The sequence below is a fragment of the Poromitra crassiceps genome, assembly GCF_964638095.1.
Source record: "Poromitra crassiceps genome assembly, chromosome: 18".
In the NCBI taxonomy this organism is placed as follows: Eukaryota; Metazoa; Chordata; class Actinopteri; order Beryciformes; family Melamphaidae; genus Poromitra; species Poromitra crassiceps.
Window position 1 is genome coordinate 23,468,509 of NC_139636.1, and position 19,397 is coordinate 23,487,905.

A 19,397-nucleotide genomic window follows, 5' to 3' on the forward strand; every position below is an offset into this window, starting at 1 on the left:
GAATACCGGTCACATAGGCCGCAGCGTGGGCGGCTCGCGGCCTGCAGCAATACGGCCCCTGCACACGGATCAGATTTTCTTTCGTGTGTAGATGCCTGCTGTCGCTTGGTGGTGCAGCTTGATTGGGTGTTTTGCCGTCTTTCCGTCTTCCATTGGTCGATTTCAAATTGGCCCCTCCTCTCGTAGCTGCCGTCCACCGCTCATCGCCTTGCAAAGCATGCTGGAATACCTAGCGATGTATTCAATACAAAATGAATGGGCAGCAGCGACACCAGGCATCTACACGCGAAAAAAAACCCTGATCAGTGTGCACTGTGCAGGGGCCCGATAGGCCGCTTCTGGTCTCTTTTTTTTGCGCGAGCCGTGAGCGATTGTGTGCAGCCAGGCAGGAAGTCAGTACAAGTTGTAAGCGGCACGGAGCGAAACACACCGCTTCTGGTGTGAATTGCCATTGCTCCAGCTGAATTTATGCGCGGCACCGCTTTCGGATCCAGTGTGCTTGTGCCGTTCGTTATACTATCATGGACGCATGGCTCAATACGTACAAACACATACACATACATGCACACGGATGCGCGCCCACACGCACTAACACCCACACACACACACACACACACACACACACACACACACACACACACACACACACACACACACACACACACACACACACACACACACACACACACACTTTGGGCTTAAACATGACTGGGGTTTCAATCTTTTTCATGTCAAGGCCCTTGTAATAGACACTACTAAAACAGAGGAGGTGGGGCTGCCATTACCCCAGGATCTGACTTGTATTCATTTTTGATGAAAGAAAAAGATAAAGGGTTCAGCTATTGTTATACATTCTCTATGATAGCATATGCTTACTGAGAACTAGTTCACTATTTCTCAGAATATAGCCATTGGCATTTTCCTTCAGCATGGTCCTTCTAGGTCCTAGGATGCATTTGAGGTCAACGGTCATTTAGCTCAAGGCCACAACCGCTTATTTACTGTATCTTACTGATGAATTCAGCAGTCAATTATTTGATATACTGTATATCCAGTGGTGGGAAAAGATTTAAAAAAAAATCCTCATGAACAATTAGCCTAATTGATTTCTGAGTTACTAATTGAATCATTTAAAGCTGGATGGACAGACTTGTAAGTTAGGTTAATCTTCAGGGTTTACAGTAGTAAGATGGCTGATGCACTGTAGAATGCTGGCAACCTTCATTAATACCAGGTAAAACTACACGATACAGAAAACATCAGCCTGGAGGCTGCTTTGCTGCCTTTATGACAGCACCCCCTGCTGGTGAGCTGCTTGCACTGAGCCAAGTGGCTAATATCTGAAGTTGACTTCTGTACAGTAGGGCAAAGGTTTTCAAAGTGGGGGGGCTCCAAGCAGTTTCAGGGGAGGCTCAGTGAATGGGAGTGGAAAAAGTGACATTAGTTATTATTTGTTATCAATAGGAGAGATCACAGTATAGTCTAAATGTGTGTGATTTGGTTAAAGAGATAGTTCAGAGATACAGTAGTTTTGGGGAATTTGACAGCTTTCCCCACTTTCCCAGAGTCAGAAACTAATAAATGCCTTCAGACCTTTATGTACCTCATGTGGTGTAGTCTGAAGTATGTCAAACAGCTTAGCTATCTTGGCTCAATTGTTGAGTGTCTATGGGATAAATAACATAATCATGATCCCATAGGCATCCAGGAATTGAGCGAGGAGGGCAAGCGTCGAACCTGAGGTCCTCCAACTCGGGTCTCCTCTCCATACCCCACTCCCGCCTGCGGACCTTTGGGGCCAGAGCCTTCAGCGTGGCGGCCCCCACCCTCTGGAACTCTCTCCCAGCCGAAATCCGCAACGCCCCATCACTGGCTACCTTCAAAACTCACCTGTTCAACACAGCCTTCGGCAGCTAGTAGTCTCTTTCTGTTCTTTGTTGTTCTTTGTTGTCATCTATGTGTGTGTGTCCGTCATCTTTTGTGCTCTGTGAAGCGGCCTTGGGTTCCTTGAAAGGCGCTATATAAATCCAAGCTATTATTATTATTATTATTAAATGTGAACACACCCTGACCCTGTGCATGTGGTAAACCTTAAACCACACAGGATGCGCACAGCCTCAATCCAAGAGTGTGGAATGATGTACAGTGGGCCAGTAGCAATGTGTTTGCTTCCATCTAGTGGAGGGTAGGCTATATGTCACTTTTAAATCTGCGAGCCTTTTTACACATGGCACAAAATTGCACCTGACAAGCCATATGATTTCGTCTGAAGCCGCTATGTAGACGCGCTGTCTGTCGTCCAATTCCCGTTTGCTGGATCCATTGTTGGATTGCATTTGAAGAAGCCGCCACGGGGCAAAAAATAACCCAGTGAGTCGTGACATCACAGCTGAGCAGCAACAGGTAGAGTTGCTTTCACATTCCTCCGCTTGTAAAACAACAACACGTCTGTTCCCAGAGGAAGAGTGCGGAAGTCGTCTGTCTCTCATGTAATTTGCAGTTGCCAGGGGATATTGTTGGTAAGCGCAGTGATTGAAGCTGTTACTAGTGTGGGAAGATCGTCGCCTCTGCCTTCAGCACTTATTCATCATGCCTGGCCACAGGAGGCAGGTAGGTCATCTTATTATTTAGCCTACTGGAGGGCGTGTTTCTCCATGTTCCTCTAATAACGATACAATAATATCATATCATGTGTTGAGGTTTTTAATATGAGAACTGAATCTGTATAGTGAGGCGCTTTTGTCTTCCTGCTGTATGAAGCAACTAGTTGTTGTCAGCCATGTGCAGCTGAGGCTGCTATGCTAGAGTGCTCTACAAAAACCAACCCTTTCACATATATTTTGAGTATCCTATATATAAACTGTTAAGGTGTAGAATAGATGTTTATTGAGGTGAATGTAAACTCCATTGGGATCACAATGTTCAGATTACCGCAGCCTACATATATCTGTGCCACTCCTTCACTAGTACAGTACAGTACAGTACAGTACAGTGCTCAGAACCTGATTGCGGATTGGCATGAGAGTGAGAACACATTAACATGCCATTAAGTCAGGTTTAACCCTCTATCTACCTTCTACCAAACACCAACAATCCTCCACAGTGAGTCAAGCATAGACATGATGGGGTTTTCTTAGCACAGTGGCATTCTTTAGAAAACCCCACCCCACGTTTATAGATGATTCTTTAATAGATGATGACCTTTCCACACATATTTTGACTGACATAATGTCAACAGAATGAGTTACAATACAGACTCAATTCTCCCAGGTGAAGCAATGATCATATAACTCACCTAGAGCTGCAACTAGTCGATTGATTAATTAATTAGTCGATTGACAGAAAATCATTTAGACTAATTTTATGAAAAAATACTAAAAGGCCAAAAGAAGACATTTGAGGATGTCATCTTGGGCTTTGGGGGAAAAGTGAGCAACATTTTTCACCATTTTGTGACATTTTATAGACCATATAGTCTAGAAAATAATCAACAGATTAATCGAAAATGAAAGCAGTTGCAGCCCTAAACTCGCCCCTTTTTATGTATTTGCAACAACTAAGAGCTTTTTATTATGTATTTTTCGCACATAGATAGATAGATATAGATGACATGTCCTTGCATCATTTTTCTTCATTATGTTGTAGAACAGTATCGAACTACTGGAAAAGATTGGAGTGGTTAACGAGAATGGCGGTGAACAGCAATCACTTCCTCCTGTGGTAAGACTGTATGTGTTGACTTGCAACATGCAAGCTAGTTGGCTTCATTAAGGCATTCCACAGTTATATGATCCATGTTATCTCTGAAAACTCATATCATCGTATCATTTTGATACACAGCATACCCCACTATCCTATGACTATGTCCTGGTTGCCAAAACAATCGATGACCAGAATAAGGAGAATTTCAGGAAGCAATCAGAATTCATTGAGGAACTGAAAAAAAAGAACTTGAAAGTCACCGTAAGTTTTTAATGAAACAATTTTTCAGTTTTAACAGCCTGTATCTTCTCACACTTGATCGTCAATGAGTGTTGCAAAGATCTCATAACTATTGATTGATTTAAATTCTTCTATTTATTTCTTTTAGAAAATTAGAGATGACAATGTAGTCTTCTATGGGATTCAAGCCCCCAGAGAGATTTTTGAGAAATACAGATACCTGCTCAAGGTGTCGGATGCCTGTAACTGGAGCTGTGATCAGTATGACATTTCTCTCTGCACCAGGTGAGACCCACTGCTGTCAATAAAGACAGAGTGTATTCTGTCTGGGATACTCTATGTAGGATCAAATCATTACAGGTGTATTGGTTTATCTCCAAACACTGTACATCGAGATTACAGCATTCTCATTTCTAAACATGTGATATGGAGATGTGGAAACGAGTGCTTACTCTCTGTGTTTGAATGAATTGAATTGTCTGCATGATACTGTAAGCCAGGGATAGTCAAAATGCTTTGCCCGGGGGCCAGGGGCCACTTTTGCAAAATGACAGGAGGCCAGGGGCCAGTTAATAAACAAATATTAATGTTAATTTTTCTGCAAAAAAAAAAAAAAAAAAATGTTCATTTTTCTGTAGCAGATTGTAGGTTTTTGGGTTAAGTTAAGTTAGAACTTTAGTTTTCTTTGTGAATTAGAAAATGGTCGGGGGGCCACTCTGCACCCTATCGCAGGTCGCATCTGGCCCACCGGGCCGCTGGTTGACTATCATTGCTGTAAGCCCTACTGGTACTAACTATTGACCTTTCCTAATTCCTAGTATGCCCTATGTCAGAACCTAGGTCAACTTTCATGTGTAGAGAGCATATACTGTATAAATAGGGTAGAGAGCAGCAGATGTATAACTGCTTGCTGTGTGCTCAGACAATATCATACAATAATAGTTTATACATCATGCTAAAGATGTGAATGTGTACTTTCAGATAGCATAAATCATGTTATACTTACTTGTAGTAAATATTTTTAAATTTACAGAAACCCTCAAAATTCTTAAGCAGAAAAAATAGTCTTCAAATCAGTTCTCTCAGAAAGACTTGCCTTTCTCACCATTTTATGTTCAAATTAGAAAACGGAGAGAAACTTAGAACTTAGTCTATAGACTGTCCAACATGCTGTGGGTAATACAGAACAGACATCAGAATGTATTTATCATTTTCTGTTCAAAAGATACAAAAACCTCTGAAGGGTGGAAACATTTTTATCCTCTATGCAATGCAATGCTCTATACGGTTAAACAAATGTGGATATCTCAAAAACTATACATCGCGCATCACTTAACATTCTGAGTGAGAAGCTTCAGCTACTCAGAAGAAGCTGAAGGGCTACAGTATATGTATATGCATGTAGTGTTAAAGTTGTGTGAACTGTCAGTTTTAACTGTGTGAATTTAGTAAAAAGTGCAGCCTGTAAAGTCAGCTAGAGTGAATTGTGACATTGCGCACTCTAGCTGGCTAGATAGGCTGCTACAAGCTTGCTCAACTGTTATTGGAGCACAGAGCAAAAATGGGCGGGACTTAGGGAAGTGAAACTATTATTATTATTTAAGTAAACTCGGCTGTTTAAGTGATAATTGTCTCTGTTGCAGGATAAGGATTGTCCACTTCATCCTGAATCACACCCCTATCAGTACAGGAGGTGAGAAAGACTGACAGTATTTACACTTCACGCCTCTCCAGGTAACTGGACTCCTTAATGTTTCATAATCTGCCTCTCGTCTGCTCATCTCCCCAGAGGATCTGCGGACGCTCATGAAGAAGAAGGTTTTTGAGGCAAAGTTCTGCTTGCATGAGGTGATCTCAAATTAGTAAAGTCATATAATCGTACGACTATAATTATAGTCATATATAGCCATATATAATCTGATAACCAATGGAATATGCTCAAATGGAATCACGGCCCAGTACAAGAACCAAATCACCATTCTCCAAAGGTCAGAACTGGGTGATGAGAGTAAGCCAATGGCTACCATTGTTTTCCGCAGTTTCTCCATGTGGTTTGACACACCTTCACGCTAAAGATAGTGACACGATCATCTACTCACAACAACTCATTCTCACACTTGTGGCGCCATTGTTAACAACCGTTTGTGATGTGAAACTTGGCAAGGGCGATTCAAAACTATGTGCCGCTGCCGAAAGTATTTGCGCACAGTAATACTGATGCTTTTTCTCCCCTAGTCATATCAGTACAGTGAGTCATCAGTTGATGGGCGAATGTGTCCGTGTGTGTAGGTGTGTGTGTGCAAGCCTGTGTGCGTCTGTCAAAATATGCAAATGTGCATCTATAATCTGCCCACCTACATTGCACAGTGGAGCCTTCAGAGATGTCCGGCACACTGAACTGTACATTTCCAAAATCTTATTCCAAATATGAGGCATGCTTGAGCAGACATTTTTTAAATGCTTGGTTAAGCCAGATTCACAGTTGGAATGCTTTTAGTTGCATGCATGAGCTAGGAAAATCTAACTGTTGTGCATTGTCAATAGATTATTATACAGTATTTACATTGTACAGCTCTGTGCTTGCTATGCCTGTATGTTGCAGCAATCAGTTCTTGACTCAGGTTTGGATTGCCAAAGCTCAAGTACTCTATGTGGGCGAATTGCTCTGATGGTTTGTGCTTCTCTGCTTTCAGAAAAAAAAGAAGAAAGAGCTGAGGCAGAGCTGGGCACGATGGACAGCCTGTATCCAAGGGCAACCCATAAATGCCGTCAGGTTAGGACTAAACCACAACAACCTACAGTATTCATTATTCTGCTATTTGTGCATTTGCAGTTATTTGTTGCACGATTTCCCTCCCCATGTGTTCCTATCGTGGAGTGGGTTCAAGTATGACCAAGGCATTCACAAGCGCGTTATCGCCCACGCATGATGCACTGCACTCATTGTCTGGGCTAACTATTTATTTATGTATACGATGCACGTGTGGGTAAGTGTATTGTCTTTGTCTGTGGATTCATTTGTTTGCTGTAACATAATATAGTGCAGTCATATCAGAAAATGCATCACCCCTCCATCTTTCATGAAAAAGGTGTCTGAGATATCAAGTCTTAACTTTTAATTATAGCACGCTCAGTATATTTTGTTAGACCAGTTCGATTTGTGTAGCAAGGTTGGTAACGCTTTAGAAGAGAGCCCGCAATTTACAGGGTAACAAAATCTGAACGTACAGGGTAGGTACAGGGTAACAAAATCTGAAGTTAGAGGGTAAGTACAAGGTAACAAAATCAAGTACAGGGTAAGTACAGGGTAACAACATCTAAACAAAATCTGAATTTACAGGGTAAGTACAGGGTAACAACATCTAAACAAAATCTAAACTTAGAGGGTAAGTACAGGGTAACAAAATCTGAATTTGCAGGGTAAGTACAGGGTAACACAATTTGTACTTACATGGTAAGTACAGGTTAGCAAAATTTGTACTTACAGGGTAGGTACAGGGTACAAAATCTGATAAAAATCTGAATTTATGGAATAAGGGGGTAATAAAGAGGGACTTATAAAGAACTTATACCATACCTATTCTTGTAACTACCGTGTACCTATTATGTTGTTACAGGGTACATATGACCTATGAGAAATAATCATTTCAATTTCATTTCAATTTAGGAGAACTTATACTGTACTTATTTCCGTAACTATTGGGTACCTATACCAGGGTACCAGGGTAACTGCCCCTGTAGTTACCCTGTAATTACATGTAAGTAGGAGGGAATTAACATTGCTTTAGAATACAGCCCACGTCCATGTAGTTACCCTGTACTTACCTTGTAAGTTGCGGGCTGTATTCTAAAGCATTACTGCAAGGTTTCATGTCAGTCGGACTTATAGTGTAGCAATTATGTCCCTTTCAAAGCTAGAAATGTTGACCTTTATAAAGTATAAGTTTTGGTAAACACCAGAGCACAGTGCTAACATGCAGGATTTGGATCCTTTTTGATCAGGGACTACTTTGGGGAGAAGGTAGCCTTGTACTACCTGTGGTTGGGCTGGTACACATTTCTGCTCATCCCAGCTGCTCTCATTGGGATGATCGTCTTCCTTTACGGCCTCGCCTTCTTCAACACTTCCCCCCTCATGTAAGTTTTTCCCACAGCTCCACAGCAGCTGATGGTAACGGTGCCGTTACACTGTCGTAACTGAACTGGTAACGGTGCCGTTACACTGTCGTAACTGAACTGGTAACGGTGCCTTTACACTGTCGTAACTGAACTGGTAACGGTGCCTTTACACTGTCGTAACTGAACTGGTAACGGTGCCTTTACACTGTCGTAACTGAACTGGTAACGGTGCCGTTACACTGTCGTAACTGAACTGCTGCTTGTCTTGTAGAAAGGAGGTTTGTGAGGCCAACATAGTCATGTGCCCCCTTTGTGACAAGAGATGCAAGGTGTGGGAGCTCTCTGAAACCTGCACCTATGCCAAGGTACACCCACGCATTTAACACTACACCAAAGTACTACTACACCCATGCATTTACTGTAACACTACACCAAAGTACTACTACTGTACACCCATGCATTTAACACTACACCAAAGTACTACTACACCCATGCATTTACTGTAACACTACACCAAAGTACTACTACTGTACACCCATGCATTTAACACTACACCAAAGTACTACTACACCCATGCATTTACTGTAACACTACACCAAAGTACTACTACACCCATGCATTTACTGTAACACTACACCAAAGTACTACTACACCCATGCATTTACTGTAACACTACACCAAAGTACTACTACACCCATGCATTTACTGTAACACTACACCAAAGTACTACTACACCCATGCATTTACTGTAACACTACACCAAAGTACTACTACTGTACACCCATGCATTTAACACTACACCAAAGTACTACTACACCCATGCATTTACTGTAACACTACACCAAAGTACTACTACACCCATGCATTTACTGTAACACTACACCAAAGTACTACTACACCCATGCATTTACTGTAACACTACACCAAAGTACTACTACACCCATGCATTTACTGTAACACTACACCAAAGTACTACTACTGTACACCCATGCATTTAACACTACACCAAAGTACTACTACACCCATGCATTTACAGGGTGGCTTTATCGGTAATCAACCCACTTTGTATCATATAATCTCTGTAATATAAGCGCATGGGCAGTATTTTACCTTCTCTCTCTGTTTACCTCACGGAGAAAAATGCTCCTGCTGCTGCCTGCAGAAACTCTGCCCCCACCAGCTGCAAGTCATTAAGGCTCGTTAAGGCTCTCCATGCTATTCTCCGTGGATGTGCGCATACTTAAAAAATAGAAATAAACAATAACAGCCGCCCTCGGAGCAGATTCTGCCTCTCCAGCAGAACTTCCGCAGCTCCATTGTGACGTAAATCGCGTCACAACGGAGCGCTTTGCCAGAGGAGGAAATGGGAGATCTCCGTGAGGAAAACAGAGAGAGAAGGTCACTGCCCATGTGCTTATATTACTGAGATTATTAATGATACAAAGTGGGTTGATTACCGGTAAAGCCATCCTTTAACACTACACCAAGGTACACCCATGCATTTAACAGTGGAGAGGTAAACGCTGCTCCTGTCTGTCGGTGCTCACTGGTCGTCTTGTCTGTTTACAGGTGAGCCTGCTGTTTGACAATGACGGCACAGTTGCCTTTGCCATGTTCATGGCAGTGTGGGGTGAGTTTTCTGCGTCAGTCATAGCTAAATCAATTTACTGCGTGATATATTGTGCTCTTAAAGGAGATTGTGTGTTTTGAACATGAAGGACTTACTTAACTGTATGTCATACTTCTCTTGATAGAAGTTAGAAAATACGACATTTAACCATGTATTTCCACTATTATTCCACAATTATGTTAATTCAGTGATTAGCCTACAACCTCTGATTTCTCCATCGCCCGGTGGGAAAAAGCGGTTCACGTCACCCAGCGCTTTTCTGAAAAGTTGAACATTTCTCAACGAAAAAGCTGCGGCTGCAACGCTTGTCTGGAGCCGCCGCCTTTTGTGCACCTTGTGGATGCGCTTCACGTTGCTTTTAACGAGGAAAGGGTAGTCTCTTGTTGGCTCCCGCCATTTTCAAATGCTTCCGCCTACCTGTCTGTACTTCAAGCAGGGAAAACTTGGCCAAAGCAGAAAATAATGAGCGATGATAGGGGGATGTCCAGGATGTCCCGCCTAAAGGCAGCTGATTGGAGAAATACGCGCGGGTCCGCTCGTATTTCTCCAATCAGCTGCATTGGTTCAAACTTCCTCTGGTCTGAAGCATTTTTTGCCCCCAACTTCCTTTGACCTGGCATGAAGTACAGACTGTATATAGTGCATTCGAAGAATGTAGAAAAGACAGTCTGACTTGAGAGACTAAGGGAAGGGCGCTGGAGCTGAGAAAAATAACCTTAGTGGACACACAGCCTTATACCTTTTTTACATCAAAAGTCCCACTAATACACATTGCGGCACCGTCAGAGGTGCGTCAGGCAGCAATGCCCAGCAGGTATACCCACCTGTGCTTACATTTAGTTTGTTACTCAGGAAAGCAGCAGGGGGTAGCAGCAGCAGCAGCATCTTTTAAACTTTTACATCGCACTCTCAACCCGTGTTTCTCCACGGCTGCGGGCTCTCTCTTCCCCCCACCTTCTCCCTTCTTCTCATACAGCTGCCCAGGCGCAGTGTCAGGCCAGCCAAAACAAAATGGATGAAATAATGTAATTTAAACAAGTAAATAGCCTCACTGATGCACGTTGCAGGAGAAAAAGGTGTTTCAACAAACGAAGCAGCAAACATTGTATCAGAATTCTCGTTTTGACGTTAAGATTACATATGGAGTGAAACTGTGGCTGTAAAGCATTACTCAAAATTCAAATTAATTGTTAACGTTACAACGAGGGTTTTATTTTGAAACAGCTAAAGCAGATGACCGACTTACATTCTGGCTGACTTGACGCAGTCTATGCGCCTGGCGCTCGTGCATGCAGCATAAGAGAGAGATGCTTTTTTCTGTCTGCATATTCCATCAATGTAAAGTAATTAACTATTAAGAAAGTTGAATTTCAGCCTGTGGGAATCACTGAATCACTGACTCACAGGGCGGCAAATCAAGAGGCGGAGAAGCAGGGTCGGAAAATAACGCGTTGGACCACCGCCAAGTTTTATATCGCCATGGCATGCAGAGCCGTCACATTAAAACCCGCCTCACTTGCAGGCTCGCTCTATCGGCTAAACAGCCCGGCTTGGCAACTTTTAGACTGAAGAAAATGCCACTAGTTTGTGGATATTAGTGGGATTTTTGACCAGTCTAAAAGGGGCTTTAGAAAGCTGTTACTTATTAGGGGCTGTAAAGATACGTCTATTTAGACTGTTCCCAATGGAGAGTGTTTGCACTACACCAGAGGTTATAATGGCTATTTAAAAATATACTGTGTTGTTTGTTTGTTTTTAAATATTAGGGTATGTTATGGAGCCTGTTCTCAAATCAAATCATTCTTTTTCTTTACAAACAGTAAATGTGTAGAGCTAACATGGACATAGAAATGGAGCAGTGGAAAGCCAGGATGTGGAAGTCGGGGGTGAGGGGTGGCCATACACACTTCCCTTTAACTCTGGGCTTAACTTGAGTTCAATTCCTGAATGCAAAGAAGTTTCTGCTGCGTTTTAATTTTCAGCAGAAGTTTTTCCTCATTTAAGCATGACCCAAACCTTACCCTGAGTTGCTATACTAAGGTTGTGTGGCCACTGGCCAGCAATGCTTAAGCAATATACCAATTAAATATGTAAATTTAGTACAAATCAAGGGTGCACACATTTTGTAAAATATAATATGATTGTTGTATGAGAACATGATGTCTTCTTACATGCTATGGCCAAACATTACAGTGAGGCTACTTTTTTTTAGGTTATTTTTGGGGTAATTTTTCCTTTATTGGACAGGACAGTAGATAGACAGGAAAGGTGGGGGGAGAGAGAGGGGATGACATGTGGCAAAGGACCATGAGTCGGATTTGAACCCGGGTTGGCCACGGCCATTTCTCGACGAAAAACCCGCGGCTGCAACGCTTGTCTGGAGCCTCCGCCTTTTGTGCACCTTGTGGATGCTTCCCGTTGCTTTTAACGAGGAAAGGGTCATGTTGGCTGCCGCCATTTTCAAATGCTTCCACCTACCTGTCTGTACTACAAGCAGGGAAAACTTGGCCAAAGCAGAAGGGGAAAATAATGAGCGATGATAGGGGGATGTCCTGGATGTCCCGCCTAAAGGCAGGTGAGGACCCGCTCGTATTTGTCCAATCAGCTGCATCGGTTCAAATCAATTCTTTTTCTTTACAAAAAGTAATGTGTGGAGCTAACATGGACATAGAAATGGAGCAGTGGAAAGTCAGGATGTGGAAGTCGGGGGTGAGAGGTGGCCATACATACTTCCCTTTAACTCTGGGGTTAACTTGAGTTCATTTCCTGAATGCAAAGACGTTTCTGCTGCGACAGTAGAGAGACAGGAAAGGTGGGGGGAGAGAGGGGGGATGACATGTGACAAATGACCACAAGTCAGATTTGAACCATGGCCACGCGAAGGACTAAGCCTTAGTGGAGCCACTGGGATGTCCCACAGTTATGCTACATAATATCCCAAAAATGGAAAATGTAATGAACTCTTATCACAATGGACCTGCATGTCAAAGCATTGTCGCTGTCCGTCAATGCTGGTATTGTCTCAGTGTAGGACTTTTTCAGCTCATTCACATTCCTGCTTTTCACAGCAACACTGTTTTTGGAATTCTGGAAGAGACACCGGGCTTCCTATGTGTGTGAGTGGAAGGTGTCTGATTGGTGCGAGGAGGAGGTATGCACAAATACACAAGTTTTTCTATTTCTCTCTCTCTGTGTGTGTGTGTGTGTGTGTGTGTGTGTGTGTGTGTGTGTGTGTGTGTGTGTGTGTGTCTGTGTGTGTGTGTGTGTCTGTGTGTGTGTATATATATATATATATATATATATATATATATACATATATATATATATATACATACACATATGTGTGTATATTTATATATATTTATATATTCATTCATTATCTAATGCAGGACTGTTCTATTTTCTTAATTTTAGGAGGAGCTGATCCTGGAAATTGTGAACAACGCAAACTGTGATCCGAGAAAATACAAGCACTCCTATTTGCGCAGCACTTTGGTTTTGATCTGTGTCACTCTTATGGTGGGTGATGCTTCTCATTTAAATATGTCGTATTCTCAGAATTCTGACTTTACAGAATTCTGGTTCTAAGCTCCAAATTCCGACTTTATTCTGAGAATTTCAGAATTCTGACTTTTTTTCTTGGAATTCCGACTTAATCTCAAGAATTCTGTCTTTAAATTCAGAACTAAATTTTTTCACATGAGTGGCCCTAATCCTCTTGCATAGGGTTAGGTGCTTTATGGAATGAATGTAATAAATGGAGGCCCTCACAGGTGTAGTAATACAAGTGTGTGTGTGTGTGTGTGTGTGTGTGTGTGTGTGTGTGTGTGTGTGCGTGTGTGCGTGCGTGCGTGCGTGCGTGCGTGCGTGCGTGCGTGCGTGCGTGCGTGCGTGCGTGCGTGTCTTTCGTCAGATGATGGTGATCATCGGCCTGACTCATGCCTTGGTGGTGTTCCGGGTGATGGCAGCAGTGCTGCTGGCTGAGGGATCCTGGAAGTTTCTGAGCGAACACTCCAACACTGGAGCCATGATGCTGGGGGCTTTCCTCCACTACCTCATCATCACTGTCATGACACGGGTATAGATGCCTTGCCGCTGAGGTTACATGGGTTCCAGTCACGGAATATTTTTGTTGTGGCGGCCATCTTGGGTCCTGAACGCAACACACACAGTTTTTTAGTACCTGTTTAACTCAATGGGAGGACTGTTCAAACCATGCCCTCTTTTTTTTATATATTTTGTATTTTTTAATGGGAGCTTGTGCATGATGTTGACTCTAGCTGACATCACACACTGTGATTTCTCAGAAAGGACAAAATGTATCTAAAAGCTGAATTAAAGTGCTAAAGTACTATAAGTGCCGTATGGAGTTTGTAGTACAAAGTATGAAGAGTAGTTAGAGTTGAAAGAGGGCATGGTTTGAACAGTCCTCCCATAGACTTACTTAGGTACTAAAAAGTTGTGTGTTGGTTGCCACAACAAAAACATTCCATCACTGGAACCCATGTGACATCAGCTCAAGGCATCTATAGGGAATCTCTACATGTGTATCTATTATTTAATATCATACTCTGTGACTCTAACCATGTCTCCATCTTTGCAGATCAACAGGATTGTAGCCATGAAGCTCTGTGAAATCGGTGTGTTTCGATATTCTATTTATGTTCCATTTTTATATGGTACCAAAGTTAAATTAGATCCTATACACTATTATCCCAGTTATATGAGTATGCCTCTAGACAGACCAATATGATGTTTAGTTGTGATGCTTTGACTGAAGTTAGTCTGAAACTGCCTGTAATTATTATAATTCTTTACACTTTCTACATTAAAGCTACATTAAAGCCCCATTCAGCAACTTTTCCAAGTTTCGCTGTTGGAGAAACTGCGCCCTTTGGGTGCAATAGTATCGGTATCGATATCGCCGTTCAAAGTCAACAATACACAGCGGCAGAAAGCTCTATGTACATGTTGTGACATCGGGTACTCACCACGTGATGAAATAATAATCCATAGTTACGTGAAACGTCATCTTCGTAGCAAATCCACACCGAGTTACTTCCTTGTTTTCATGAAGACCGCGCTTCCGCTGTAAAGCGCATGCGCACATCTTGCCTCCGGGACGCAGGCACAAAAGTGCTTAGTCCCAGGAGAGGCCTTTGGAGGGCGGTGTGTGACCAATAGAGGTGACATTCTCCCTGTTACAAGTCACTTTACCATCTTCAATGACTAAAAAGCTGTTATATTAAGGTGAAAAAGATACTGATTGGGGCTTTAAATATATTTGATGATATACATATAAATTGTGCAAAATTGGAATTTCTACAACAGGGATGCTTTGAAGTGTCTGTGCCATCCTGTGGTCAATTAGTAAATTGCATGTACTGTACACTGATATGAAGTCATGCTGTCTTTACCAGAGGAAACAAGATCGTTTGCTGCCACAGAGAAAAGTTTCACTGTCAAGATGTTCACCTTCCAGTTCTTCACCTATTTCTCCTCACTCTTCTACGTAGCCTTTTTTCTTGGCAGGTAAGACATTATGGACTGTGCCCTAACCTGAAGCACCTAGTGCCCTAACCTGAAGGAGTGCCCTATCCTAACCTAAATCACCCAGTGTCCTCACCTGGTGTCTTGGCTCTTGTGTAATAATGACATGCTTGTATCACCCATGACAGGATCAATGGTCATCCTGGTGGCTATGTGCGAATTGCAGGAAAGTGGAGGCTGGAGGAAGTGAGTAAACATAGATCTGCATCCCATTTACAATATTGAAAATCTCTGAAAGCATGTGATTTCACAGATAAAGTCTTGTTCCTCCCTGCAGTGTCACCCTAGCGGCTGCCTCACTGACCTGTTCATCCAAATGGCCATCATCATGGTACTCAAGCAAACCATCAGCAATGTCTTTGAGTTCGCTGGCCCGTAAGTATACATCTTTTTGTAATCTGTTTATTTACTGTATAAGTATACAAGTAAGAGACATTTCTTCCTATATTCTATTCAGATTTTCTATCTCTTATTATATATTCATTTATTGACAGGTTGATCGAAGTTTTGCTAAATATTGCTTATACTCAAAGTGTGTAATACATAGATTATATTATCTTAGATGAATGCACATTGGCTAATTACTCTCAGCAAAGAAACATTAAATGTAATTGCGTGCATACGTTTTGACAAGAGTGACAAGAAAGCTGCACATTCACTATATAATCCACTTTCCCAGTGTGTGGGGCTCAGTTTGCTCATAGCTGTCTCTTGTCTGTGTCAGCTGGTTTGGCAAGTGGTTGAAGGGGAGAAGGACCCAGCAGAAACTACAGAGAAAGTGTGCCCAGTGCTACCTGAAAGAGGAAACCGAGAGCAAATCTGAAGTGTGTGACAACTGCAAGCTGAGAGACTGGCTCAGCAACTACCGTCTCAATGATGTCGACTCCTTCAGCCTGTTCGATGAGTTTCTGGAGATGGGTATGTACTGTGCAGAATACTTGTGCAGTGATACCAGTAGGCTAAGGTTGTATTTGCTGATAGAATGAACAAACGCTTGAATAGTTTTAGCACTAAATATTTTTCTGCCAACACTTTATATATGAACATTCAGTCACAAGTCATTTATAAGCCTTTAGTTAATGATGAACTAATCATTTACAAAACATTTTCGAAAGAATTCAGTTTAAGACACTTACGCTTTGGCTTCAATTTCACAAACGGAGCTACCCCCTTGTATGTAACACATTCATGTGTGATGAATTGTTTACACTTTAGATTAGGGGGATGCAGAAAGCCTTGTAAATGAATTGTAAATGAGTTATGCATCATTTATAACAGGTGAGGAACAGTTTGTAGTTTGTACTGCAGCTACGCGGCCTTGCCCGCAACGCGGCTGCTGCGTGGCCTCGCCTGCTCTATTGGCATGCGTGCATGTGTGTGTGTGTGTGTGTGTGTGTGTGTGTTGCTCACAAAATGTTATTGCCCTTAAGTTTACACGTGCGCTAGTGTGTGTGTGTGTGTGTGTGTGTGTGTGTGTCCCTTAAGTTCCCCCTTAAGGCACATCAGTGCTCTTATGACATCACTGATGACATCATCAGTCTTATGACATCACTGATGACGTCAGTGATGTCACAATTCCTCCTATGACATAATCAGTGGGACAAAAATTGAAACAAACAGAGAAACAACAGAGAACAAACAAACATTTCCCACTTGCTCCCTTTTATAATAAGATGTTAAGATAGCACTTATTAATCATCTACAAATCTGTATTAATGTTTTGTAAAGGATTAATTCATCATTAACTAAAGGCTTTTAGATGAGTTACAACTGAATGTTATTATAAAGTGTTTCTGTTTTTCTTTGTTGTCTCTAGTGATCCAATTCAGCTTTACCACCATATTTGTGGCCGCATTTCCCCTCGCTCCTCTACTGGCCCTCATTAATAACATCATTGAGATACGACTGGATGCCATTAAGATGGTCACTCTGGAACGCAGAATGGTGCCCAAGAAAACCAATGATATTGGTGAGGGTCATTGGTGAACTACGAATGAATTTGCTGACTCGTAGTTGGCATTATAGCGGTAAAATAATGTGTATGTTGTTCATTGTATATTGGTAGAATAGTCCTGACACTGATATCATGTTTTCCCTCAGGTGTGTGGACAAACGTACTGGAGGCTATTGGTGTCCTAGCTGTCATTGCTAATGGGCTGGTCATTGGCGTATCATCAGAGTTCATCCCCCGCCTGGTGTACCGTTACCGCTACGGCCCGTGTGCAAACGGCACTGCGACAGATATTGAGTGAGACTGTGTATTCTGACAGCTTTCATTTGAAGATTCTGTCTCACAAAGTCGGTTTCCTACGTGCAATGCTCAATTCTTGTTGCTTTTTTTCCCCAAGCTGCATGGTTGGCTACATTAGCAACACACTGTCCACTGTGCGAGTGGGTGACCACAACCTTCACAATGAGTTTTCACCTAACCAGCTGGTCACTCATAGTGGCTTGAACGCTTCTTACTGCAGGTTGGACTCCTTATTGTTGTTCTTTTTTTTAATCATCTTTGTTGTGTTTAGCTTAACAGACATTTCACTGGCACATGATCCTGACATCCATGCAAGGAAACTTATGATTGGTCAAAGCTGAGCTGATACAGCTCAAATGCTGTGGTAACCATTGTTCAGTGTTCAGCTTCATGGTGCATCTTGGCGTCCTGCCTACTGTAATATGTAATGCGGGATTTCTATGCGCGGGCTCTGAACTATGAACCTGTAAGGCAAAACCTGTTGAGGGAGATGATGTCATCCATCTCGTCTGTTTTCTCTTCACAGTTATAAAGACTACAGGAACAATGAGGACTACAGTCTCACCCCACAGTTCTGGTTCATTTTAGCTGCGCGCTTTGCGTTTGTCATCCTGTTTCAGGTAGGCATTAACACAGCTTGACAAAGCAAAGAATCACATTTTCTTAATCTTAAATTGATTTCTTTAGAACTTTTAAGAATATTAATGGCATTATACATGGCACTATTACATCTTCTTTTTTTATCTCTGCTTGCAGCATGTTGTTATCATATGCAAATTCATCGCAGCCTGGTTTGTCCCAAGTGCTCCAATGCAGGTCAAGAACCACAGACTGGAGGATAAACTCAAAAGGCTAAAGGAAGAACTCAAGTGGGTGACTGGTGTAGTTGTGAAAATTGTTCCCTTGAACTTATAAAACAATGCAGTACTGCCAGGGTTATTTTACTGTACCTTATATTGTGTTGGCACTTAGTATCATTTTTACAAAACAAAAGTAAATAAACTAATAGAGGTATTCATATTAAAAAAGGAATTTTCTACCTAAATGACATGCCACTTTAATTTGTACATTTCAATTGAATCAGCCTACATCATCAAGCATGAATGCAACTGTGGTATTTTGCAGTATCTCTTTATATTTAAAATCCTATATAATTTTACATCAATGCAAATGCATTTTTGATCAGTCAATATCTACTGTATCTGTGTGTGATTTGCTCTGTTGTTGAGTCTGTTGTGACCGTAAAACGGTTCCTTCACATACTGTAGTTGCCACAACTAATAATTTGCTTATAATTCTTACAGGTCAAGGTCATTTGAAGTGTGAAAACGTTCAGATATTTTTACGGGGGCACTTTTTTTCTGCGTCAAGGTGGAGTGACTTTGCAGTTCATCAGAAGTATTTTTTTTTTTGTATCACTCCAAGGACTATGGATAAAGGACTCACACCCTTGGACTTTATTGTTTATGTTTAGATGTGATGGCCAGATCATCTTCTCCTCCTCTTTATGGAGGAAGGAGAGAGAAAATAGATATTTACGCGAGATTCCTAGTTGGAGAAAACAACTGTGACTGGTTTTACTGAACATGTCTTTGATGAGATTTTATTACTCTTATTATTATTACTGAATTGCACTGAATCTGTTGGATCGCTGATCGCTGTTGTGACTCTTACTGTATTTGTGCTTATTTTTATTGAAGGCCTAAAGGTATTTTATATTATTATTGCACATACTTTGTGTGTTATGATGTTGCCTTACATTGTCTAAAGACGCTCTGATGATTGTCGTTAATCATACAGAATCTGATTGTGAAGATTTTTGACTTTTGTAAATCAGACAAAGGAATTGTTTGCATTATAATATTTTGTAATATTTAATAGCCTAAAAGAGTAAACTTTTGTCAC

At 41.7% G+C, this 19,397-nt stretch overlaps 1 protein-coding gene across 2 annotated transcripts; it reads left to right on the forward strand.

Moving 5' to 3' along the window:
• The first annotated feature begins 2,470 nt into the window (after positions 1–2,470).
• On the forward strand, positions 2,471–19,329 carry LOC310793150 (anoctamin-9-like). Of its 2 annotated transcripts, none has more exons than XM_083654910.1 (24): positions 2,471–2,610; positions 3,646–3,720; positions 3,841–3,963; positions 4,091–4,227; positions 5,586–5,635; positions 5,732–5,790; positions 6,636–6,715; positions 7,945–8,079; positions 8,333–8,426; positions 9,631–9,691; positions 12,760–12,842; positions 13,106–13,210; positions 13,605–13,769; positions 14,295–14,331; positions 15,112–15,223; positions 15,370–15,427; positions 15,519–15,616; positions 15,966–16,159; positions 17,058–17,210; positions 17,342–17,489; positions 17,590–17,712; positions 18,019–18,112; positions 18,249–18,361; positions 18,797–19,329. In XM_083654910.1, exons 1-24 carry the CDS (start codon positions 2,590–2,592, stop codon positions 18,816–18,818), a joined length of 2,340 nt encoding a protein of 779 aa, XP_083511036.1. In that variant the 5' UTR covers positions 2,471–2,589; the 3' UTR covers positions 18,819–19,329. The 2 variants fall into 2 exon arrangements, with proteins under 2 accessions (XP_083511036.1, XP_083511037.1); XM_083654911.1 differs by having other exon boundaries at positions 18,296–18,361.
• The last annotated feature ends 68 nt before the right edge of the window (positions 19,330–19,397 follow it).